General features: G+C 36.6%; 2 protein-coding genes across 2 annotated transcripts; one reads left to right on the top strand and one right to left on the bottom strand.

Moving 5' to 3' along the window:
- Window positions 1–400: 400 nt before the first annotated feature.
- Window positions 401–4,643, top strand: LOC148876469 (uncharacterized). Its single transcript, XM_088966918.1, has 5 exons — window positions 401–1,468; window positions 1,677–1,817; window positions 2,515–2,634; window positions 2,766–2,861; window positions 3,876–4,643. Exons 1-5 carry the CDS (start codon window positions 1,253–1,255, stop codon window positions 3,981–3,983), a joined length of 681 nt encoding a protein of 226 aa, XP_088823044.1. The 5' UTR covers window positions 401–1,252; the 3' UTR covers window positions 3,984–4,643.
- Window positions 4,644–25,236: 20,593 nt separating this feature from the next.
- On the bottom strand, window positions 25,237–26,947 carry LOC148876470 (peroxidase 5-like). Its single transcript, XM_088965212.1, has 4 exons — window positions 26,682–26,947; window positions 26,382–26,573; window positions 26,072–26,246; window positions 25,237–25,927 (listed from the first exon to the last, which is right to left on the bottom strand). The coding sequence occupies exons 1-4, from the start codon at window positions 26,892–26,894 to the stop codon at window positions 25,518–25,520; spliced, it is 990 nt and encodes a 329-aa protein (XP_088821338.1). The 5' UTR covers window positions 26,895–26,947; the 3' UTR covers window positions 25,237–25,517.
- Window positions 26,948–27,164: the final 217 nt, after the last annotated feature.

The raw sequence follows: 27,164 nt of genomic DNA on the forward strand, positions 1-27,164 counted from the left end.
GCTTTTTATAAGGGCCGAGCTCAGGCTCAAGTTGTAGGCCCAATGGTCAAGCCGGGCTTGGGCTCGGGCCTTAAAAAATTCTATTAATCTAGAGTGAAAGTCCGACCTGAGCGTGGCCCGGCCCGGCCCATGAACAGGTCTAGTGGTGGGTTAGCAAACAGTTTGTCCATTAAAACCATATTATATGTTAAAAACATATAATATGTCCGAAAAACTTTGAGTTCAGGAAAAGATCACCATTGTTGCCCCTTTCATGGGGATACAAACGGATGGATCGGCCGATCAGATACCCACTTAGATTCGGATTCGGAAAGGTATAAACTAACCAACGAAAATTCATTGGGGGGAGGGGAGAATTTGAAAGCATATAAAGATTTCAGTTCGGGGGGAGGATATTCGTTTTCGTGTTTTACTAAAGCCGTCATTTCTTTCACGCTTCTTCATCCTTGTCCTCTCTCAGGCCTCCAACCACTTGCTTTCAAACATAATCAATCTATCTATTTTGATTAAGTCAAAATATAACAATGAATTAAAAATTAGAAAGATAAAAAAACAGCTTTTGGCCCAAGAACTTGAGAATTATAAATCTTTTCGATCTAATGCTAACCAGGTCGTAGGTGAGCTTTCATCACAGTTGGCATTTGCCCAATTTGTGGAGGGGAGTCAACGTGCTGTCACGACTTACGACGAATGACCACTCAGGACGTCAGGACCACTGTTAATCTTCTCTTCTCCTTTCCAATAACCGTGAGAATCAAAATCTCAAACCCCCCCCCCCCCCAAAAAAAAAAAAAAATAAATAAAATAACAACGAAAGTTCGTTTAATGGGAAAACGAATTCTAGTTTTCGTTTTTTTTTTTTGTTTACTGGTCTATATGAATGCCTTGCAGCAAGAGACCCAGAGAAGATTTTGAGTTTATACAAGTTACCTCCGACCTAACCCACCTAAACACATCTACAAGGATTTAATGATGTTCAACTAGAATTAGGTAGTTGATCTGATTGGTGTGGTTGACAGATCTTCTCTTCTTGTAGAAAGAAAACCCATTTCTTAGTTACAGGTCTCTGAGTAGCTTTCCATGTTTCTAGCTCTGCAAATCTCCATTCTTTTTGAGTCCGGGAGTTCTCTGCTTATCATCTAATTGAAGCTTATCGGATTTATTTTAAGCGGTTAATCTGATCCAGCACCTCTTCTATTGTCTCTTTTAGTTAGAAACAGAACCAGTTCAAAGGGATTCTGGCGGTGTCTAGATGGAGGACTACATTGTGAACTTGATTCTTGTGTCAATTGTTTCATGGACTTCACTTTTCTTACTAGTAAGAAAGATTTTCCCTAATCGCTCGTTTGATTTCTGCAACCGCATTGTTTCTACAATCCACGCCTTTTCGGCTGTCACTTTGGCCTCTCTCTCTGTGGAAGATTGGAGGGACCCAGTTCCCCTGGCTCCAAAGTCGTCTACTTCTCAGGTAATTCATGTGTTATGTTGTTAATAGTTTGAATCCAGAATCCAGATTCTTTGTGAGAACTCAATGTCTCATTGGATTTCATCTACTAGAAAAAAGGGAAAAAGAGCCATGAATGATTCTTCAATTTGTTTCTGGTTCTTGTCTTTGATCAATGATTTTTCTTTCTTCCAATTGTTGATTGTTGGACTTGTGTCCTGAAAACCTGCAGATGAAGGCATTGGCAGTGAGCGTTGGTTACCTCATCTACGATCTCGTGTGTTGCCTTTTCGACAACCATGTCAACCTTGACAATTCAATCCATCATCTGGTTAGCATTGTTGGTCTTGGATCGGGCCTTGCTCATCAAGTTGTGAGTGGACTGTTCCATTTGATTTTCTTGGCAGATTTCAGCTGATACTTTGATATTGGTCATTGATGGTTCTTGGGTTACATAGGCTTCTGTAACACATGCTTTGAATTACATGATAATGGCAGAATGCATGAATGTCTTGTTCCTTAATTCTGTACAACACTCTGCAGAGTTGGCTTCTTCAAACCATTACCTAATGGAGAACCTGAGAAAGGTGAAAGGAAACTCATTTTCCCCCAACCCCAGAAAGCTTTTTTCCTTGGGGTATTCAGATTTATAAATTATATATTGAATTGCACCTTCTTCATGGAGTTCAGCTGAGCTCTGAAAATTCAGAATCAGATCAGATAATCAACTTTTCCAATGTCCAAAACTCATTCTACTACAAGCCATTGTCAACTAGCTACAAACTGCAAAATTAATTCATTTGTTGATGCATTTTGGAGATGGTATAATTGTAATTATTCAATTTACTGCTTGTTAGAAATCATGTTGAGATTCATCTACCAGGAAGGCAGGAACCTTTAACAACAGTGTTTACAATATTTGTCTCTCTTCAACTTGCACCCTGTGCAATATAGTACTAATTTCATATTGTCTTCTTGTGCTGTATGAATTCTGAGTATTTTACCTTGGAAAAATATGCATGTTTGTGGCAGGCTTTTCATAATTATAGAATTTTTGTTACTTCTAACAGTGTGGATCCGAGATGGTTGCAGCATTGTGGATAACAGAGATCTCCAGCCCTTTCCTCCACATGAGGGAGCTTCTGAAAGAACTAGGATACAGGGACACTGACCTTAATTTGGCAGCAGATGTTAGTCCAGTCTCTTAATTACGCATTTCTTTTTCTCCTCAGAAATGTTTTGCTCTTAACATGACTGGCAGAGATTTTAGTTGGTTTCTCTTATTCCTTTCAGGATTTCACTAATGTTGATTTTTTAACAGATCTGTTTTGCACTCATCTTCACATTTGCAAGGATGATTGGTGGACCATATCTCACTTGTGTGACACTTTCTGCTGACTACCCACTACTTATAAAGGTAACTCAATCGTGCTGTGACCACAGGTTCTATGTGCTGTGCTTTAGTTGAGTCACCAACAGCCATGATATAAATGCAATCTAGTGATGAAGACTACCTAATCGACCTTTTGCAGTAGGGAGGGTGCATCAACCAAAATACCCAAAAACCTAGTCTCAGCTCTATAAACAAGAATCCTTCTTTAGAAATATTTCCAGGAGCTATATTTCCCTGGTTCTTTGTTAAAAAGTTTAGGAAATTTTACAAGAAGAAAACCAAAATAGGAATGCATATTACAAGGGGGTGCTGGAAAATTAGAAAGCATATTAAAAACTACAATACAATTTATAAAACTGTTTCATAAGATTCATGGTCTTCTGAGAGAGTCTCAAAGCAGAAAATTACATCAACCAACGGAGGGCTGTCTCATTGATGTGTTAGCTGGTTTGTTCCAGCGTTGACGCAGAATCAAATCCCACAACCAGCACTTTGAGGAAAAAGGGGTCAGGGGGAAGTTATTAATGGTGCATAGCACCGGATACCAAAAAAAAGCAGAAAATTACATCACAGGCTTATCTAATTTTAAAAATTTCAGAGTTTTATTGGCTTCCAAAGTCTTTTTTTTTTTTTTTTTGGGCAACCTTTTATTAGTATAAAAGGAAATGCAGTTCCCTTTAGAAAAGGAGGTATAAGAGAATTGTTTAACTTTTTTCCTTTTTAGGGAAGAAAATGAATGCTATGTTATGCATATGAATTCATCCATTGACTGAGATTGGATGCATAAGGTTCATATGGTTATGAAGTACAGATTTTTGATCAATCATGCTCCTCTGTACACTAAAAACCTAGGTACTTCTGAAAAATTTGAAGTTTTATTTCTTGATAACAGTAGAAGCAACCTCACAATACCATCACTAGAGCCTAGTTTTACAGTTAGCAACACCTGAAGCTAGTTAAGAGTATGTATGCCTATATACTCCCAGTGATATTAGCATTTGTTACTTTATTTTTAATTTCAACTGTTTTGATTTTCAGGCAATGGCTTTGGGATTGCAGTTAGTGAGTACTTTCTGGTTCTACAAGATTGCTAGGATGGTGAAATACAAACTGATTAAAAGGAGTGCATCTAAGAAAGTGGCATAAAGATCTACAAGCACAAGGAGACTTCTAAATGCAAACGGGTTTTTCATATACATTTAATTGGAAAATATTGAAAATAAAATCATTTCATCTAGCAGCTTATCTTTACAGGCATAGAGCTCTTTAAATTCTGGAACTTTGGTATTAACTGGAAAAATTAAATGTAGCTGAAAAAGAAGAGTTGGCCTGCGTTATTGAGTTGCAAGATTATAAGAGAAAATTTGAGAAAGAGAGATGTTTAGGTTCTCTTGCATGACTGCAAGCATAGAGAAACCATGAAAGACATTACAGTAGAGGGCCATTACCAATCTTTATGTAAGTTCTTACTATCTAGGGTTTTGGGAGGGGTTGACTGGATACAATATTCTCAATCCATTATTGACCCAGTTGATCGGTCACCCGACCGGGTTTTCAGGTCTATTTAGCCCCCTAACCCATTTAGTTACAAGAAAAATATTGACCGAGTCAATGATTCATGTGAACCAGCCACTCATAACTGTTTAATCCAGTGAATTGGTCGTGGTTCAGATATTAGTACTCTGTTTTTTTGGTATCTGACATGTATTTTAGCCATTTCTATCGTTAATTGCAATAATTCTCATTTATCATACTCATTTTTGTTCAGTATGATGAATATATTAGAGGCATGGCCAATTTTTGTTATTCATGTATTTTTTACATTGTTATCTATTTTTATAGGTTATGATTCATGGATTGACCAATTTGACCTGATGATTGAACTGGTGATCGAGGAAAAAACGATTTTTTTGGTTACTTTTTCAAATATTGACCAGATATAGACCTAACATTTGACATTCTTTGCACAAAATGGCTGCTATGGCATTCAAATACAAATTCTCATGCTTATTATCAGTTTGAGATTTTACCACTACACCAAACAATGGCTCTTTTGGAGAAAGGCAGTACGGTTCTATACAAAAATTTACATGAATTGTTGACCAAATCAATGTTTTTTTTGTGAAAGACCGAGTTTGGGGTGAAAGGGAATCAGTTGTCTGAACGGTTTCTATGTCATATGGTGACTTTTTCCTGAGGATTCATTTGCCTCCGAGCTATACAAACCCTAGATCGAAATTAATGTTTGTACTTTGTCTACATTAAACGAGATAAAGTAGATTGCCTCAATTAAAGCCAATGTAATTCTAATGAATCTTATCAACTCTCTGAGATAAAATTTAGTGAATAAAAAAATGAAGTATTAAATTATTGGTTATGGTCTTTAAAGAAAAAGAATTATGGAACATGCTAGCATGTGAAAACCACTGTAGAATTTATGATATGGGAATGGGTCTATGTCTGCTCATACAACTCGCCTTGTATTGGCATGTGTTCCTCTTTATGACACTGGGTCCCATGAAATTACAGGCTGAGGTTTTCCGCTGATGCAAGAAACTGTTCATTTTATAAACAAAATAAAAGAGAAAAAGGATTTATCATTTTGGAAGTTGGAACCACATCTGTTGTGTCTTGTATGTCAGTTTGGATGGGAGCCGAGAATAATGCCCATTTGAGAGGGTTGAAGTTCGAAGAACAGCGTCTTCTAGAATTCTGAGATGCGCCCAACAGATAATCTTTAAGCCATGTTTGGTGAAAAATCGGATATGCCCAAATTGACTGTCAGTTAGTCATTATAAATTTTTGGGTTGTATGCTTTAGACACCTTAGATAGCTTATCTAAAAGTGCCTGGTGAATCAGATGTTGAACTCAACCTTCCAAACTGGGAATAAAAGCAGATTTTAGCTTTCTATAAGGTAGGCCTCACATAGATAGTCTATAAGTTTTGTTTGATGAAAAATCTATGTTACCTAAATTCTTTCAGCCCTAAACATCTCCCATATTTATATGTTATCGTTCAGATGCTCTCAACTCTCAACGGACCACTATGAATTCCCTCAGAAGCTTAGATGAAATCGTCAGCTTAGCCAGGTCCTTAGTCCAAATGATTCCCATCTCATGATTAATAAATGTGATGTAAGATCATGTTGGAAGGGTTTTGGATTTTGGATGTGTTTGTTGGGAGTAGATCAAAACTCCCAACCAGCACCAAGGCAGGGGCATGGACATGCTCCCAATAGAATTCATTCCAACTTGATCCTACACTACACATCTCTCATCACCATGAGGTATATCAGACAAAATGCTGGCACGAAAATTTAACTTTTTAAAAATTTCTGTTTTTTTCCTTGAAAAGTTTTGTCGCAATGAAAATTTATCGAATTACCCCCACTAAAAAGGTGATTCACTTTTTTTTAAATGGGTTATCATTCACTTATTCATTTTCTTGAACAAGTGAATAACAAAGGTTGATTTGAGCAATCAGAAGAGAAAAACAACAGACCCCTTAGTCTTAATTTCAATGTCCATCAAAGGGGTGTATAATTTTAAAAGAAATATAACCCAGCAGAGCTTACAGAGACCAAACAATCACTTGAATTAGGAGACAAGAGCAAGATTAAGTCCTCCAGGCGATGGAGCAAGAAAAACTGTCAAAAGAAATCTAATTAAAATCAATAAATTAAAGTCAGAACCAACTCCCCAAGGATAAAAATTTTGATATGATATGCCTCATATTAAGTTCTTTTGTCGGATCCCTTTTTTTATTAATAATAATAATAATAATAATAATAATAATATATACCAATTTTTGAAAAAAGAAATTAAAAAAAAAATAAAATCAATAGATGTTTCATTCAAAAGTGTCTTTATTAGATGCACAACACAATCGAACAATATATCAGTAAGAGAAATTAACTAATTACAACTTAATGTGAAGAAACGAAACAATTGTTTCTTGACGACTGCCCCAAGAATTTCCCTTATTATTATTCCAAATTCTGGGAATTCTTCTACTTTTCTACATCCCCCGAAGAACATAGGATCGACATGCCCGCTTTCACCCACAGCAACCAATATTACAAACCTTTAGCTTAATTAAGTACTAGCACCTAGCTAGCTAAGAAGGAATTAATTGAAATTAGTAGTTTACACGGCGACACATCTTCCTAACCTCTCCCTGGTTCCCTGTTTTGACCTCTATCTCTCCCATCTTAATCATCGAGGCAGCAAACTTATTTTCCCAAACACCTGGGTAATAAGCATTCTCCATTACTTCTTTCCTGGTAAGCTCATTAGTGAGCAAGGTTTGGTCTGATGTTATAATGTGAATAACCCCCTTTATTTTGCACTAAACCAACCTAATGTTTTGTTGTCCGAACAAGCGGTGTAAATCGGTCCATGACAACTATGGGGTCATCTCCCTTGCTACAGCACTGAGGCTAGATGGGGGTCAAGCGTGGGATCAGGCTTGCCAGTATTCTTGAAGTTGTCTTGTCTCCCATTAATCGCAGAGCAATGCGAGACTCCTACGGTATGACCCCCTTCATGCAAGAGAAAGAAGAGACGCATTTAATTGGATAATTGCATTAATTAAGAGATGACAAGATGAGAGAGAAAGAGAGATGAAAATATGTTAAATAATAATAAAGACAAAGAGGAGAGGCATTTAATTATCTCTTGTCCCAAGACTCACTGGAAATTGTATTTCTCTCTCAACCACCCACCCACCTTTTTCTTTGTTTCATTCGGCTACACAACGAGGGAGGAGGCCCATCCCCGTCTCTATTCTAACAAATCAGAAAACTACCAATTAAGCCACCACCAATTGCTCCCGCCCTCCTTAATAGTTAATATTTGTAACATTTTTTCTTCCCATTAAATTCTTCTTTTTTCTCTTAGGGTCTGTTTGACTTGTGGAAAAATTGAGGTGGGATGGGATGAAAACGTGTAAAAATTTAACTTTTCATTGTTTAGTTTTAGGAAAACTACTGCCACGACTTGGTTTTTCATCGGATTGCCGATGGTGAGAAAGCAGATCAGGCGAGGAGATTGGGAGAGGAGAAAGCAGATCAAGAGAGTAGATCAGGATAGGAGGGTTGAGAAAGTAGATCGCTGCTGTCAAGAGTTGCAACGACGATTAGAGAAAGAAAGAAATGAAATGGGGAGGAAGATGGGAAGAATAGGAAGAAGAAGAATGTGAGGGAGAAGAGAGAAGAGGAAGATGGAGGGAGAGGCAGAGAGATGGAGAATAGATTAGGAGAGGAGATTGTCATTCCTTTGCCACCCCTGTTCGAAGAGAGGGAGATTTGTTTTATGGATTTTCGCCATTCCTCTGCCCCTCACATTGGTTCTCTTGCCACCGTCGCCTCCTCTATTTGAACGGGGAAGGCAATGAACAGTGTCTGGTTCGATGGTAATAGGGGAGCTCAAAAGTGAAAACAAAGGAGAAGAAGAGAGAAAGAGAGGAAGAGAGAGCGAGAGAGAGAGAGAGAGAGAGAGAGAGAGAGAGAGTGGAGAGACAAGGGGAAGGGACCATCGCTAGTTCATCTCGCTATCACCGCTGATTCGTTGCTGCTCTCGAGTTTTTCCACCGAGGTTGCACTATTTTGGCGCGATCACAATTCCACAATTTTGGGATCCTGCATCCCACTTTTTTCTCATCCCATCCCTCTATTTCCCTCTAAACAAATGAGAGAAAAATGAATCATCCCACAAAACAAACGGAGCCTTAAATTCATCTATCTTAATCCCTTTTGATCTCTCTAATAAAGTAGGGGTGTAAACCGCATAAATTGGGTTAGGTTAAGGGCCAACTCTAAATAGGAACCCTAACTTGGAACCAAATTAATGTTAGAAACCAAATTCTCTCACCCAACACATGGGGTGAAGTGGTAAACCAATCTTCTTCTTCTATAAATGTCTAAAGAAACCATTGCTCCTTTCCATAGGTAATCAATTTTTTTTCTTTTTTTATTAATTTAACATATATTTGTTTCATTGATTGTTTTGGTTTAATAATAAAATGTAGTAAGAAATCACTTAATGTGAGCCTCTGGTTATCTTTGTTCAATTCTGATTTTTTTTTTAACTTTGTTATTGATCTCATGTTAAGCACATTTTTTGACTTTATAGGTCCACAACAGGGAGTAACTGGGGTATCAGGAAGAAATGAAAAATGGGTCGTATCCATAGGGAAACGAGTGAAAAATTGTTACGTACATTAATCCAAACAAAATAACAAGATTTGATATTACAGAAACACAAAATTTAATTAACCGAACTAAAATCCATTAAAATAAAATTCTAACAATGCTGAAAGTAAAAATTGTAGAAAAATAAATAAATAACAGAAAAAAAAAACTAAATAAAAATCAGCAATTCGGTCAGAGGTAGTAGTCTACGGATCTATCCTTTGACCCTCGAACTCTTCGAGTTGGGCCTTCTGTCTTACCTGACCGAATTTTAGATTTGCAGAAAGGAAGTCAAAAATTAAATTTGATAAAAATAAATTGCAAAAATAAAATAAAAGTTGAAAATTTAAAGAATGGAAAATAAAAACACGCATAAAAGTAAATCTAAAACTATGGAAAACTGGTTGGGATCCGGATCTAGAGGTGGCAGTAGTGGATAGGCGAACTGCAAGCAAGAACCCCTCCTCTTGCCTAGGCGTTCTCTACTTCCTCTACCCTTGAACTTCTCAAGAACAACCTTCCATTTTACCTGGGGGAAAAATCCAACACAAATTAAATGTAAAAGATTGCCAGAATAAAAATAACATAAAAGAAAATAGAGAAAATGAAAATGATGTTTGTCAAATCTAGTGGCAGTAGTTGTAGATTGGTTGGACTGCTTGCAGGAACCCCTCCTGACAAGATCTAGGCATCTTTCCTTTCTACAACCCTTGAACTCCTCAAGAAGCATTAGTCTTGTGAACTGGGTGAATTAACCAACCCCTTCTCCAGGGCCCTTGCGGTCCTTTTTATAGAAAAGGGTGGAGACAAAACTGGGATTAGAGAGAAAGAAAGGGTTGGCAGTTGGGTTTTTTTTTTTTTTTGTAGAAATATGGGCGCCTTAGGGTTGAGAATGGAGTGTTAGAATTGTTCTAAGGTGATCCTAAGGCTGAGAAGAAGAGAGGGTACCCAATATTATGTAGGGTTGAGATTTGGATGCCTAGAATGGAGGGAGTGGATTTGGGCGCTTAGAGCTAAAGAAATGTGATTGGTTGGTGTGGTGTGGCACCCTAAGGTGGTTAGTTAAGATTTAAGGAGTGAGGTGTAAGGCTAGGATGTTGTCTAGGGAGAGATCTAAGGCTATAAGAGGTTGCTAAGGCTTGGATGGTTGAGATTAGATGTTAGGGAGGAGTGGAAGGTGAATATTTAGCAATTAGGGGTGGCTAGGGTTTGTTAGAGGTGAAAATAATGAGCGGGGAGGCGCCTAGGGCTTCAAAGAGAGAGTTATCTCACAAGAAAGGCGCCTATTTGGGTTTAGCAGATAGGAGGCGCCCTCTTGTGCTCAATATTTCATAGAAACACCCCCTCTCTCAACTGGAATTTGCACAAACTTCCCAAAACCTATAGGAAACTCTGTAATTTTCCTAGTTTTTACCTAGAATTTGCATAGGGATCCTCATAGGTCACAATATTGAATTTAACCAAAAAATGGGTACAAACTAGCTAGTCTAAGGTCTAAAATACCCCAGAAATAATGCCTTTAAGGCATCAAAATACAGAGTTACCACACCCCCCAGCTTAACCATTACTAGTCCCTTAGCAATGCAGCCTTAAAATCCTATTGAGTATAAAAAGAAGTCATTCCCACATTCTTGACAAAATCAGCCAAGTATCCTGATTCTAGAATACTCAAACTTTTTATAGACCAGTATTGGGCTTAAGGGATAAAATTGTCTTGCTTTGAATATTTCATAAACTTAGCTTAAAAATCTTGTATTCTTCCATTTGTAGTTTGTCACAAAAATCTGAGATTCATTTCAAAATTGAACAAGTATTCTTCTTAATATTTCTGACAATGGATTTCTATCCTTGAACTTTGAGACACACACTTATTTTTATTACTACCTTCCACCGTTTAACGCGAATCTTGACACTTGCCTTAGGTGAAGAGACCCAGTTACTAAGTGCTAAGCGATTGTCTTTGGAATTTCCTTTTCTGTTTGATGCGAATCTCGATACTTGACTTAGGTGAAGAGACCCGGTTACTAAGTCCAAGGTGTCTATTGACCTTTTATTCTATTTTTTTTTTTGGCGAACACTGTTCAAGGTAGTCCAATGTCTCTAATGACTTAAAGAATTTTTGTCTAATTTCTTAATCTTTCTCTTCTTATCCTACCGGAGGCAAACTTGGGAGTATTTTTCAATTTCTATACGGTTCCGACAATATTCAAATAATACCAATTTTGACTCCTATCACTTGCTACCAATTTCTACAAAATTCAATATTCTTTTATCAGTTTCCTTAACTTTTTTTTGTTTGGGAATTTCTTTTAATGGAAAAACTTAAAAATTTGACAATAAAATTTTTAGTTCTACATTTCTAAAGGCTTAGCTCTTATTAATATTATTTTTTTTCAATTTTTCTATATCTTTCCTCACCCCCCAACTTAAGTGCCATTGTCCCTAATGGCATGACTAGAATGTTGCAAAGGGACTTGGGCCAAAGGGAACAATTATGAGGGTTTTCCCAAGGGGTTCAAGGTCTACCAACTAGTCTTGAATCAAGAAAAGAAACAAAAACTCTAATCTTAAAAACAAAAACAACTGAAAATTACGTTGGGTTGTTTCTAAACTAGCGCTAAATTTAACGTTTTCAGCTAGACACATTCACTCACTTCTCACATCAATACTTCCAGACTCACTTTATTCTTTACATAGACAGGGCTTAGATTGGGCTAACCAAAGGGTAGATAGTGTCCACTACCCCTACATTGAACTCATCTTCCCTTAGGCTTGGATACTTAGTGGCACTAAATACATTTAATCGGAATTTCTGCTCCCCAAATGAAATGTCCATTTCTCCCGACTTATAGTTAGTGTTTGCATTGGCCGTTGGTAGAAATGGACGTCCTAAGATTATTGGGTTATGGTTCAATTCCTTAGTTGGGGTCATGTCTAGGACGATCAAATCCACTAGGAAGTAACAATCCTCTACTCTGACAATGATGTCCTCAATAACACCTCAAGGAGTATTGACTGAATGATTGATGATTGCAGAATTACTGGAGTAGGTTTTAACTTGCCAATCCTGAACCTTTCATAAATAATAGAGGGGATCTGATTTACACTAGCCCCAATATCCAATAGGGCCCGATCAAAAGTGATTCCAAAGATGACAACTTATTAGAGGAGCACTAGGGTCTTTCATTTTCCGGGGGAGTTGATTTAGGAGAACCACACTAACATCTGCCTAGAGCATCATTTTTTATGGGGCCAATCGTGGCTCCCTCTTTTCAGTACTCAGCTCTTTCAAGAACTTGGCATAGGCCGGGACATGTTGTATTGTGTCAAGGATAGGGGTGTTAATATGGACTTGCTTGAATAACTCCCTGATTTCCTCATTGCGAGTTTCTTTCATCTTTCACAATGGCCCGACTATGAATGTGGTTGAAAAGGGAATTACAGGTCGGTTAACTATAGGCTTTTCTAAATTGTTCTTTCCTTTTTCTCCACCCCCCAACTTATGGTCTTCTTGCTCCTTTTATTCTTCATTGATGTTTTCAAATTTCTTTTTCTCATACGAGTCCTCTAGAATCCTCCCACTCCTTAAGGCCATAATAGCATTGGCATTTTCAAACCGAGGGTTCGTAGGAGGTGTCCTACTTCTGAACCTGCTGTGGAGGATAACCCGATGACTGATTTCTAGGATCCGTAACCAGTTGACTCGGTAGTTGTCCTACTTCTCTCCTCACATTGGCTTTGGTTAGCTGTCCTATTTGGTTCTCTAATCTAGCGATGGGCTGCTACTAAGTTAGAATTAGCTACTAAAACTACATGAATTTGTCATCAACTATACTGATCTAAGGAAATTGTGGGTAAACTTGATAAGGTTGGATTGGTTGGTTCCTAGGTTAAGTCTTATAGAATTGGCTCTGCACTTGTGGCCTTTGAAATTGCTGGGCCATGGAGTTAAATGGATAGTACTACTGGGACTGTGTGTTAGGTTGATGTGTCCTTCAAGAAAAGTTAGGGTGATTTCTCCACCCAGGGTTGTAAGTATTTGAAAATGGGTCATTATTAGGCCTCGAGAAACTCTGGGTTGCCTGAGCCTATTCTCGAATAAACAGTAGAAACTGGGCCGCCGTTGGACAATCATCAACTTGGTGGGTTGGGCTGGCGCAAATGGAACAAACTTCAAGATAAGGTGTAGATGGGCCCGATTGCTGGTTATAGTTGAAGAATTGATCAAGATTTTGAGCTATCTCATTAATCTTATCTAGTTGTTGAAACACATGGTTCCAATCTATCCATAGCTTAGGTTGGAAGTTGTTTCTCATTCCACAAATTCCGACCATTGAATTCATTTTGTTTTGTTTTGATTTCTTTTTAATTAAGCACAAACAAGTAAAATACACGACCTAGGGGCTAAACTAAGGTTTCCTAAACTAGTGGTTCAACCAATGTGAATCCTCTTAAGTAACCACAAAACCCGCTTAGGCTTAGCTGGTTAACCTCTTTCCTTAGACACCAATTGCTGGTTATGGAAAGTAATCACAAGCTTCCCTAAAATTCAATACTTTTGAACCAAATGTGTGAGTCCCCCTAAATAATCTTGCTATCCAAATTTTAAATTAAGGTTTAGGGTGAACCGCACGTGAAAGGGTGGTGGTTTTTGGGCCAAGGAAGGGTGATAAAATCCCCACCTTATTTTATTTAAATTGGATTGCCCTTAAATGGATCAATAGAAAAACACAATAAACAAAATAAATGTAACTAATTGCAATGCATGAACAATTATCTCTAATATGCAATTCAGCAATTTAACATAAAATAATAAAACAAACTAATTCAGCAAATGAAGCAATTAAAAATGAAAAACCCTAACACATTAACAACTAACAGGATAATTTCAGCAATTAAATAATCCTATATGATGCATGGTCTAGAACATATCAAACCCTAAATGTTGGAAAGCAAATGCAAAAATTTTAAAATATTGATTTTTTTGAAATTCAAAATTTGAAATTTAAATTCAAATTCAAATTCAACTTCAAATTCAAATTCAAAATTTGAAATTTAAACTCAAAGTCAAAAATTTTAATAATTTCCTAATTAACAATTAATTACTCAATTAAATTACTAATTAATTAAAGGGGAAATTAAGTAAAGCAACAAATAATTATGGCAAATAGAAAATAAAAGGATTAATTATGCTAAAAAAAAACAATTAACAACTACAAAAATAAATACTAACAAGGGAGATCGCTACTCTAAGGATTAAATATTAAATAAAAAAATAAGAGTATGTAGCAACAAAAATCCAAGAAATGAAATGAGTTTCTAATCTAAAAATAAAGAAAAAACAGAACCTAACAATCCTAAAATCCTAAAAAATAGGATTAAATTGGGACAACTACACCTTAATCACAATCCCTGTTTCTCTTCTCTTCTCTTTTCTTTAGTAGTTTGGCAATGCTCCGGTACCCCACCTTTAACTATTACATCCTGCAAAATCAAAGAGAAACAAGAATTAAAATATGATTATAGATCAAGTAATCAAACAAAAAAAATAGTGAAACAGATCCAAACAAAGCAAATAAAAATTTTTTCTCCGTTGCTTCCCTGGAAATGGCGCCAAAAACTTGGTGTGTTCAAAAGCGTGTCGTTAACCACTTTGGAACACCGATTTCAATATTTATAAATTTTCTAATTCTCAAAATAACTACAAAATGCAATTAGTGGTGAGAAAGGGGTCGTATCCATAGGGAAGTGAGGGAAAATTTGTTACGTACTTCAATCCAAACAAAATAACAAAATTTGAGATTGTAGAAACACAAAATTTAATTAACTGAACTGGAATCCATTAAAATAAAATTCTAACAATGTTGAAAGTGAAAATTGCAGAAAAATAAATAAATAACATAAATAAATAAACTAAATAAAAAATCTACAACTTGGTCAAAGGTAGCAGCCTTCGGATCTATCCTTTGACCCTCGAACTCCTCGAGCCGAGCCTTCTGTATTATCTGGCCAAATTTCAGATCTGCAGAAAGGAAGACAATAATTAAATTTGATAAAAATAAATTGTAGAAATAAAATAAAAACTATAAATTAAAGAATAGAAAATAAAAACACGCGTAAAAAGTAAATCTAAAACTATGGGAAGCTGGTTGGGATCCAGATCCAGAGGTGGTAGTAGTGGCTAGGTTAACTGCAAGCAGGAACCCCTCCTCTTGCTTGGTGTTCTCCTCTTCCTCTATCCTTGAACTTCTCAAGAACAACCTTCCATCTTACCTGGGGGCAGAATCCAGTAGAAATTAAATGTAAAAGATTGCCAGAATAAAAATAACATAAAAGAAAATAAAGAAAATGAAACGAATGGTTGATCAAATCCAGTGGTGGTAGTTGCAGATTGGATGGACTGCTTACAAGAACCCCTCCTAACAAGATCTAGTTATCATTTCTTTCTACAACCCTTGAACTCCTCAAGAAACCTTAGCCTTGTGAATTGGGTGAATTAACATACCCCTTCTCCATGGCCCTTGGGGTCCTTTTTATAGAGAATGATGGATAAAACTGGGATTAAAGAGAAAGAGAGGGGCAGAAATTGGGCTTTTTTTTTACAAAAATATGGGTGCCCTAGGGTTGAGAATGGAGTGTTAGGATTGTTCTAAGTTGATCCTAAGGCTGAGAAGAGAAGGAGAGGGTGCCCAATATTATGTAGGATTGAGATTTGGGCACCTAGAATGAAGGGAGTAGATTTGGGCGCCTAGAGCTAGAGAAATGTGATTGGTTGGTGTGATGTGACACCCTAAGGTGATTGGTTAAGGTTTAAGGAGTGGGGTGTAAGGCTAGGATGCTGTCTAGGGAAAGATCTAAGGGTATGAGAGGTTGCTAAGGCTTGGATTGTTGAGATTAGATGTTAGGGAGGAGTGGATGATGGAGATTTAGCATTTATGGGCGGGTAGGGTTTGTTAGAGGTGAAGAGAATGAGTGGGGAGGCACCTAGGGCTTTGAAGAGAGAGTTATTTCATAGGAAAGGCGCCTATATGGGTTTAGCATATAGGAGATTCCCTCCTATACTCAGTTTTTCATAGAAATACCCCTTTTCTCAGTTGGACTTTGCACCAGCTTCCCAAAATCTGTATGAAACTCTGTAATTTTTCCAATTTTTACCCAGAATTTGCACAGGGACCCTTAGAGGTCACAATACTGATTTTAACTGAAAAAAGGGTATAGATTAGCTAGTCTAAGGTCTAAAATACCCCTGAAATGATGCCCTTAAGGCATCAAAATACAGACTTATGAATAACCCATCCCTTAAACCCTTAACCCCCAATCTTGGTGGTATTAGGAATTAATCCTAGGTCTCTACTACAACTAGCCAGAGAACTTGCCAACTAAACCACCATCAATTGATTCTCATGCTAAGCTATTGATTTATGCACTCCTAATATATATATACACACACACACAAAGGAATAAATATGAAGTTCATATTTATAATAGATGTAATTTTACTCTTTTTAAATTAAGAGAATAACATAATTAATAAGGTAAATCATTATCCAATGTTCTTTAACATTATATATTTAATGGTCTTTAAATGGATTAAGTATTATAAGTAATCTTTTAATAGGGTAAGGAGCATTTGGTGCCATGTGGTGATAAATTGCATTAATAGAATCCATATCGGCCGAGTGCTGAATGCAAATCAATAAAAAATGGGCAATGGTTTATTGGTTTTTATTGTCTTCTTCACTTACCTGTGAAAAATGGGTCTACGTAACCTAGAGCATATTGACATCATCTTTTTTGGCTATTTTCAACATGTAACTAGCCAGAAAAGCTATATAGACATTATGTTCAAATCAAAACTTTCTTTCCATCTTATTTTTATTGAAAACTGAGATGAAAATATAAAACACACACACATACAATTATGAGAATCTTAAAACTAAGGAAAAAACCTTCAAAATTAATGGAAAGAAAAGTTGTCATACTTGGTAAAGGATAATGATGGATGATATGTGACATCCATATCCTTCTTTAAGCGTAACATTTGTTAGGGAAACAAAACCCTTTGTACTTCCTTGTGCAAATCAAAGAGATTAACAAGCAAATAGCAAGCAACAATATATAGAAGCAATTTAACAAACACAATGCAAACAATAACAAAGACAACAAGATTTATGTGAAAAACCCCTCAATGTGAGGATAAAAACAAGGGGACTGTAGTTCACAACTTCCACTATCAACCAAATAGTAGGGTACAACAATGTCTTTCTAGTTACAGCTAGATGAATACATCAAGAGATGTAAATGTGTTAGGAGGTTTGAGTTCAAGTAACTACAATTGCTGTTTTTTTTTCTTTTTTTTTTTGAGATTTGGCGAGCATAGATTGAGCTAACTTTGATCCAACCCATCTTGACCTGCACGACCCAACCCATTCTGACCCTAATGTGTACCCTCGACCTAATCCAGCCTGACCCTTTTCCACTAACCCTAATGGGTTACTGGACCCATATTGACTCACCAATAGATTGGGTGGGTATGGGTGGGTCAAATGGGTTGGGGTCAAGATTTCCATCCCTATTTATTATGATAGCCATAGCTTATCAACTTTCCTAACACGAGAGATTTGCATTCTCAATATTTGTTATGCTAAATCCAAGTCTTTCATAGCAAAACATTTGCTTAACTCATTCAACTTGTTGATCATGCCCAACAATCAAACAGTCAATATATCCTCAGAGAATAATAAAATCATCATTAAAAAAATTATTGAGTGAATACACACTGATCTGTAGCTATTTTCTTGTACTCATTGTCCATCATGAAGGACTCAAATTTCTTATACCATTTCCTAGGTGTATGTTTTAACTTGTACAAGATTTTTCTTAGCTTTCAAACCATGTGTTTTTTCCTTAACTTCAAATCCTTCCAGTTGCTCCATGTAGATGTCTTCTTCTAAATAATCATGAAGAAATATTGTTTTGACATCAAACTATCAACCTCTAAATTCATACTTGCTAATAGGCCCAACACTACTCTGATTAATGACATCTTCAACCATTTTTCTTTTTCTTGACTTTCTACAACTTCCTCATAAAACCGTGGTTCACCTGCATCATTGAGCATAACATAGTCATGAGGAGATATTTCTTTGATGGCACTCGTTCCTTAGTAGACCTTCTTAGTTATGATTCTTCTTGAACTTGATATTGCTCTTATGGTAATTGAGGAACTTGTACGAGTTGCTCCCCATTTTCTTCATGATCAACATTACCTAAGTTACCACTTGAAGCATTATGATCATCAATCACATTATCTTGTAAATGTTCTTTATTTTCACCATGCACAACAGAGGAAGGAATCAGATTCAAATCAATAAAGCTTTTAGTCTTTGATTGAGAATTTGTAATGTTCTCAAGCTCAAATGCGTGGTCTTCAAGAAAGATCACATCTCTACTTCTTATTAGCTTTTTGTCAATTAGATCCCATAGACTGTACATAAAATATTCATTTTCATAACCTAAGAAAATGCATTCTTTATACTTTCCATCAAACTTGGACCTTTCATCTTTGGGAATATGCACAAATTCCTTACAACCAAACATCCGTAGGTGGTCATATAAGACATCTCTCCCTGTCCACACATTTTCATGCACAAATGCCTTTCAGTATGCATTGCCTCTCCTCAAAAATATTATTTAGCATATGAAAGCATACACCTAACTCTTTCCTCGATGGTGCAGATCATCTGTTTAGCCATACCAATATTTTGTACATTAGTGTCTTGAGAATGGAATGTTCATGCCGAATACCATGGTTTTTGCAATATCCCTCAAATGGGCCAACGTACTCACCTCCATTATCTGTATGAATGCATTTAAAGAGTTATCTTGTTTCCCTTTCAACTCTATCATGAAAATATTTAAATATCTTCAAGACCTCATTTTTATGGTTCATGTTATATACTGATAGTTTTTTAAATGTATCATCAATGAATGTAACAAAATAAGAGATACCGCAAAGAGACTTGGCTTTTATGTCACATACATCAAAATGAACAAATTCTAAAACATTTTGCTTTCTATGATGAGGGTTTTCTGAAAAGAAATACTATGTTGTTTGCTAAAAAAATAATGAACACACGAGTCTAAATGCATACCTTTCAAGCTAAGGAGGAGTTGTTTCTTTGCAAAAACTTGAAATTCTTTTTTACTCACGTGACCAAGCCACTTATGGCATAAGTTGGAGGAGTCATTTTCTATAACATTCAGTTGCCTCTTGCATAATTGAGCTTTCATTTTGTAAAGAGTACAACAACTTCACCCATTTACCATTACAGGAAATCCTTTGGTGAGTTTTCATTTTCCTTCACCAAAATTGTTGTTGTAGCCTTTTTCATCTAATTTTCCTGTAGAAATTATGTTGAAGTGAAGATCTAGTATATATCTCACATCCTTGAAAACCAATCTACAACCAACATCGGTCTTTCTCTGTAAATCACCTACCCCACAATTTTTTATGTGTAACCGTTACCCATTCTTACAACACCAAAATCACCTAATTAGTAAGTAGCAAAAAATTCCTTGTGTGGAGTAGCGTTGTATAAAGCACTGGTGTCAATGATCAAATCTATGTCTTGGCATGTAAGGCTAAAATAAGACTCTTCACAATCTACAAAAATCATAATCTTGCCATCTAAAACAATTGCAATCAATGTTTCATTTTCTTCTTTCTTTTCTCATTTTTCTTCTTTTTGTTACCTTTTAATTTTGTGTGTTCTCTCTTGAAGTGTTCTGACTTATTGCAATAATAGAAAGTGATATCCTTTCTTGACTTGGATTTACCTCTAGACTTGTCACAGTTGTTTAGACCTTGACTTTGACTTTTACCCCAACTTTTTGTAAGAATTGCATTTGATTTGTTAGTGTCCAATGATTTTCTTCTTATTTCTTCATTGAGAAAACTACTTCTTACTATGCTCATTGTCACTTTTCTTTAGGTTCAGAATTGCTAAAAGACACCACAAGTTCTCCCAACTTTCTGATAATGAACTAAGTAACAATAAGGATTGAAGCTCATCATCCAACATCATTTTCATTGAAGCCAACTGATGTACAACATTTTGCATTTGGTTCAAGTATTCGGTAATGGATGAACCCTCCTTGTACTTCAAACTTATGAGATCTCTTATTAAGAAAGCCTTTTTGCTAACGATTTTCTTCTCCAGCTCTTCCAATTTGTTCCAAAGTAGAACGGTTAATGTTTCATCCACAAGATGATAAATACTAGCATCCAACCATTGTCGGATACATGCAATGGCTTTCAAGTTAAGAATTTCCATTGGTCACTTGACATATCCTTGGGATTGTCTTATTCACCTTTTAATGGTGCATAAAAGTCTTTAGAAAGCAACATATCCTTCATCTTTGATTTCCAAAGAGACTAATTGCTTCCATTCAATGAAATCATCCTAACCAATCTTCCTTCCATGATTTGTACAAGAACCTTGCTCTGATACCACTTTGTTAAAGAAACAAACCCTTTTGTACTTGTACAAATCAAAGAGATTAACAAGCAAATAGCAAGTAATAATATATAGAAGAAATTTAACAAACACAATGCAAACAATAACAAAGACGTCAGGATTTACGTGGAAAACCCCTCAATGTGAGGGTAAAAATCACAGGACTAAAGTTCACAATTTCCACTATTAACCAAATAGTAGAGTACAACAAGTTCTATCTAGTTACGAATAGATGAAAACATCAAGTTCACAACCTCATCAATAAGAAAGCAAAAGAGAGAGAGAGAGAGAGAGAGCCAAGAAATGTTGTAGGATTCCTTCTTTCTTCTACAACCCTTGTATTTTCTTCCTGTCCCATGTCAAAAACCTCTCTTCCAAACCTTTTTCTTCCTCCAAAATTTCTTGGAGAATAGAAGACGTAGAAAAGCTTAACACGATTTGTTGAGACCCAAAAGACTTATTGGCTTGTCTAACCCAAAAGACTTATTGGCTTGAGAGACAAGACAAAAACAAAAGCCACCTTTCTCTTTAATTTGCTTCTTTTTTGTCTTTTGGAACTTTTTACTTTTGTTTTCCTTTATTTACTTGTGGGTCCCACTCATGAGGAGGAAAACCCAATAACATTCGTAACCATACCTTGGAACAATAGAAGCCTAATGCAAGAAAATGGGAAAAAATAAAAATGACCAAAATATAGGCACAATAGAATGTAAAAACAGACACCTTTCGGTATGGCCCCTTTGAAGGCACCTAGGCCGGATGGTCTTCATGATATGTTTTATTGAAACGGGTGGAATGTGGTTGACAATGAGCTCTGTGAATTCATCAGTGGCCTACTTATGGATCTACCCTCTCTAAAATCTGTCACAGGCACACACCGTTTTAATTCAAAAAAAAAAAAAAAAACAATGTAGAGAGGGCATCTGACTTCAGGCCAGTTGGACTCTCTAATATAACATACAAAATTGTTGCAAAAGTGATTGCATGTAGACTAAAACATTTTCTCCATCATTTCATTTTTGTCTACCAAAATGCATTTACACTGAGAAGGCAAATTGTTGATAATATCATCATTGGAAGAGAAATAATCCATTCTATGAACAAGAACTCAAAAAGCATGGGTTTCTTTTTGTTGAAGATTTACCTTGCAAAGGATTATGATCGCGTCAAATGGCTCTTCCTACCCCACTATATGAAACTTTTGGGTTTCTCTGATGAGGTCATTACTTTAATCCATTCTTGTATAGAAGCCAGCTCCATGAGAGTTATATTATTAATGGCACCCCAACATACCATTTGTTCGATAAAGAGGATTGAGGCAGGAGCGCTCGCTATCCCCATGCTTATTCATCATTTTATCTTGAAATTCTCTCACGGATGTTTTCCCATGCTCTAAAGGATGGACATTTAAAAGGTTTTGTTAGGATTGAATTAGGAGTCTCCGGGATTAGGAGACTCCGCTGAATCGAATTCGGACTAGGAGTCTCCGTTCTCTTCTAATCCTTATCTTGTATAGTTGAGATAGGAAAGATAGGTTTGAGTTTGTATATATGTATCTGACTCCTCAATGAATGAAAATAATAAGAAAGGAAAATCCAGAAAAGTTCTGCTTTTACAGGTTTCAAGTTTAATAGTTCTGGGGTAAGGCTGAACCATTTACTATTTGATGATGATTTGTTGGTTTTTGGAGTAGCTGATATCATAGAGGTGCAAAGATTAAAACTCATTCTTGAACAATCCTGTTGTTGGTCAAGAAACTTATTAATTTTGATAAATCATCTATTTACTTCAGAAAATATATTTGTGACCAGCTCAAAACCTCCATCAAGGACTTTCTAGGCATGGACATGTTAAAAACGTATCCTTATTTAGGAGGACCAGTTCTGGAGGCAAACAAGAGGATCTCCACTTGGTAATTCATTGTTGACAAAATTAAAAGAATGCTGAATGGTTGGAAGTTGAGGTTTTATCACATGTAGGGAACACTGTTCTTATCAAATCGACTTTGATGGCCATGCTTCTATATCAAATAGCAACATACAATTTGCACAAATCAATGTACAAGGATATCTTGGCCACTTGTAGGGATATTTGGTGGGGTTGATCCATTAAGAAAAAACCCATTTATCTGAAATTAAAGCTGGGAATCATTCACAACACCAATGGAGAAGGGAGGACTCGGGTTCAAAAAACCAGCGCTAATGAAAAAGGCCTTAATCTTAAAGCTAGCTTGGAGATTTCTTAAAGAAGAAGATGCACTCTGGGTTTATGGGTCAGCCTTTTAGAGAGTGTAGATCCAATCTTGCTAAAGGTTGCAGATGGCTAGCTTCCAACATTTGGAAGCTGAACATCTTTGATGATCCATAGTTACCAATTGGACAAATCAACAAATAAACCAGAAAATTGGCAACTAACTTGCAACAAAGTCTCAATGCTCATAAGTCAACAAGATGGTGATTGGGACTTGTACCTAAATGAAGAGGCTGTTAGAGCCATTAAGGCAATTCGGCTCCCAACTAATGATTTTTACACGATGACATACTAGTGTGGACTCTCACCCCACATGGGAAATACACCTGCAATTCAGGGTATAAGATTTTGTGCCAAGATACTTGTGATACTTCGAATGCTGAGTGGTTATGTCATAGGCTATGCCAGAAAATTTTCTGGAGAGCTAAAATGATTTATACCATGGGTTAAGATATTTTTGTGGCAATGTTGTAAGGGATCCCTCCTAGGGGTGAGTAAAAAAAACCAAAAAACAGAATCGATCAAATTCGAACCAAAAATTCGGTTAACTAAATTGGTCAATTCGGTTTTGGTTCAATATTTAAAAAAATCGAAGGTATGTATCAGTTCGGTTTCGACCAGTATACATATATACATACATATATACATTATTTTCTATACACTATAAATTAATAAATATGCATTATATATAAATATATATTTTTATAATATAATTTAAAATATAATATTATATATTTATATATTTTTCTATAATAAATATTTTAATTAATAAAAAATCAAAATTTTGATGAACCAAACCGGTCAACTGGTTAACCAATTGGCTTCGGTTCAGTTTTAACCCCAATTTGGTTTAAAAAATCAGCCCACAGTTAGATTAACCAAATCATGAGCACCCCTAATCCCTACCCACTTGCTCTGAATTGGCTAGAAGGACTACTCACTTTGACCCTAATGATGACTTGTTCAAAAGCGACAATAGAGGACACCGTTGATGACTTGTTCTTTAGTTGCCCGCGAGTTCTCTCAATCTAACTAGTGACTCTGGGAATCAGAATAGACTACAATGACAATAGAGGACCCCATTTTTAATTGTTTTAAGGAGTGGGTAAGAATGGATGGCCAAGAGACCAGTGGACTCGATTACATAAGTTTGCTCACAAGAGGAATCTTGACAATGTACGTGGTACATTTGGAAATTCAGATGCAAAGTATACTTGAAGCAGAAATCATAGAAATGCCGGAGGGGCTTCTGGATTAGCAAAAAGCCTGTCACTCCAGAAGTTCATTGTTGAAAGTGATTCAGAGCTGGCAGTCAAGACTATCTCCTCTAACTCGGACCCTCGAACGTGGAAATGGCACACGTCAGTTCTAAATTGCTACGGGAGTTCCCTTTCTCTGTGCTCACTCACCCATCCATCCTACAACAGGGTGGCCCATTCTGTGGTTAGGCATCCTCGCCCTATGACATGGTCTATAATGCTTATTAATTTTATTAAGTCTTTAATTCTAGATGAGATGTAATCCTTTTGCTAGTTGAAATGAAAGTGCCTTATCACTTCAAAAAATGGAATTTAAAAATATGAAAACATTTCTTCAGAATATAAAAATGGAACAGAACTTATTTTGTTTTCATTGCAAAATAGAAACCTATTAAATTCGTCCTTGTATGGAGGTAAGAGAATGGAAAGAGATAAAATAATGGACTGAGAAGGAAACAAATCTTGTTGGAGTTTGAGACAGTGGAAAAAAGAGGTTTCCATAGCAAAGGGGGGAGTTTCTGAATATTTTCCTTCTCCATCATGATTCTAAATAGTGAATAGGTGTGACTGTAGAATGAAGTGGGATTGGAAAAAGGAGGGGGAGAGCCTTATGAGGTGGCTATATATGAGAGACCTAAGAAGGGTAAATAGATGAAGGATATGTCACTCAATGAGAAAGGAAAAAAGGAGAGATCTGTTGAGGTGGCCCAATTTTTTTAGTATATGGTAATAGATGACTTATTAGGTTGAGCATCTAACCTAGAGAATTGAACTAGTTGGCCCAAGGGAAAAGCAGTTTTTTGGGGGGTATTATTTTTTTCAAACATTAAATCGGATGTAGACTTACTTTAGCATTCTTTGCACAAAATGGCTGATGATCTTACATTCAAACCCACTTTCTTATATACAAAAAAAGAAAAAAAAGGCACGGACATCATTTAATTCCTATTATGCGAACCACTATGATAAATCACTTAGATTCTTGTGTTAAAGAATAAAAACCTATTCGGAGACCTCATCTAATAACTTAAGCTTTTTTTTTATTGAATGGTTCTTTGGGTGGGATGCTATGGGAGCCTGTTTGACCCAATGGTCTAGTTACTTACTATGGATTATCGTCACCCTGCCCCCATTTAAGTAAAACCAGTAGATGTTTCATTCAAAAGTGTAATTATTAGATGCACAACACAATCCAACGACAATATAATAATATATATCACTCTGAGAAATTAACTAATTACAACTTATTGTCAAGAAACGAAACAATTATTGTTTCCTGATGACTCCTCCAAGAATTTCCCTTTATTATTATTCCAAAGTCTGGGAATCCTTCTACTCTTCTACATCCCCCGAAGAACATATATACGACATGCCCACTTTCACCAACAGCAACCCATATTACAAACCTTTAGCTTAAGCACTAGCACCTTGGCTAGCTAGGAAGGAATTAATTGATGAAATTAGTAGTTCACATAGCGACACATCTTCCTAACCTCTCCCTGGTTCCCTGTTTTGACCTCTATCTCTCCCATCTTAATCATGGAAGCAACAAACTTCTTCTCCCAAACACCTGGGTAATAAGCATTCTCCATTACTTCTTTCCGGGTAAGTTCATTAGTGAGCAAGGTTTGGTCTGATGTGAACAACCCTTTGTTTTGCACTAAACCAACGTAATATTTGTTGTCCAGGACGAGCGGTGTAAATCTGTCCATGACAACTATGGGGTCAGCTCCCTTGCTACTCCGGCACTCACCCCTCAGCATTGAGGCTAGATGGGAGTCAAGCGTGGGATCAGGCTTTCCGGTATTCTTGAAGTTGTCTTGTCTGCCATTAATCGAAGAGCAATGCGAGACTCCTACAGTATGACCCCCTGCAATTAATTAAGCCGCAGCAAGAGCATTCAAATTAAAGCCAATTACTTGTAAAGCTGCAGAGAGCCATAAGCCATCATCAAATTAAGCAAGCTTTTTGATACAATATAAGCTGCTGGCAGCTGTCATGGTTTTAATATTACCTGAGAGAGTAACCATATCCTCAACTGACAGGCCTTTTGCAGCATAACCTTGTATGAGTGTGTCAACTTCCGCAGTAGGAGGTAAGAGGTGGTTAAGAGCATCGATGTCCTTCGAGATTCTTCCGTCTTTCCTTCCTCCTCTAATCTTGTAGTGCTCGACCTTTCCGTTGCCGGACTATTGTTCCATCCATCGATCAACAAACGAAGAATACAGCACCATGAATGAATGAATGAATTATATGAGACCCAGACCCGATCGATCTGAGTAATTAAAGAAACTGATCATGGCCTAGCTACAATTGTTTCTTACCAGAAAAACAGATTCTCTAGCTGCATATGCAAGAATATCAGCACAGGAAACAACTCCAGGGCAATGGTGTTCCAGAACAGCTTTAAGTTTATCAATCACCTCAAATCCTTTGAGGCTAGGATTGTTTGGGGGTGCATCCTTTTCTGCTTTATTCCCTGGAGTTGAGTCCAGTAGAATTGATCCATCACAACCCTACATGATTAAACACAAGATGAATTACTCATGAGTGACTACCTGCACGCTCACTAGCTATCTGATAGAAACCAATTACGTACTGAGACATCTATATATACAACTTACCCTCACAAAGCAATCATGGAAATGCATCCTTATCATCCTCGCAGGAACTGTTACGTCCTTCTTAACTATTTTCTTCATTGTTTCAGCGATCAGAGTCTCAGCTTGGGGGCACGTCTCGCTGTAGTAATCATAGCTTAGACCATAACTATCAGCCGTGGCAGCAAGAGCCCAAAAGCCAGAAGACAGGAGAAAGAGAAATGCCAGAGTCTTCATTATTATGAGAAGTTATTGATCAGTAAATAAAACTCAACTATCTCAGCTGTGGAACAAAGCTGGAGGATACCTTCTGCTTATATACTGTGATGCACCTTTTCGTTGACCTTAAAGAGGTATATTTTTTTTCAATATCCACTACCAAGAATAGTTCGTAACTAAGACATTTGAGCTAACACTGAGATATATAGTGACTAAAGAAGGTTCATTGGTTGAAATAGTACTATGTGTATCCAAATATTACATAATAGAGTGCGTCATGACTCATGA

The sequence above is a fragment of the Nelumbo lutea genome, chromosome 1 (assembly GCF_056320005.1).
Source record: "Nelumbo lutea isolate HS-2025 chromosome 1, American lotus-T2T, whole genome shotgun sequence".
NCBI classification, from domain to species: domain Eukaryota; kingdom Viridiplantae; phylum Streptophyta; class Magnoliopsida; order Proteales; family Nelumbonaceae; genus Nelumbo; species Nelumbo lutea.

Excerpts from the sequence above, each read along its gene's own strand:
- LOC148876469 (XM_088966918.1), top strand. The coding sequence starts at position 1,253 with ATGGAGGACTACATTGTGAACTTGATTCTTGTGTCAATTGTTTCATGG. Across the intron at positions 1,469-1,676 it reads CAAAGTCGTCTACTTCTCAG|ATGAAGGCATTGGCAGTGAG; the intron begins GTAATTCATGTG and ends GAAAACCTGCAG. Across the intron at positions 2,862-3,875 it reads ACTACCCACTACTTATAAAG|GCAATGGCTTTGGGATTGCA; the intron begins GTAACTCAATCG and ends TTTGATTTTCAG.
- LOC148876470 (XM_088965212.1), bottom strand. The coding sequence starts at position 26,894 with ATGAAGACTCTGGCATTTCTCTTTCTCCTGTCTTCTGGCTTTTGGGCT. Across the intron at positions 26,247-26,381 it reads CTAGAGAATCTGTTTTTCTG|TCCGGCAACGGAAAGGTCGA; the intron begins GTAAGAAACAAT and ends ATGGAACAATAG. Across the intron at positions 25,928-26,071 it reads GGATATGGTTACTCTCTCAG|GGGGTCATACTGTAGGAGTC; the intron begins GTAATATTAAAA and ends AATTAATTGCAG.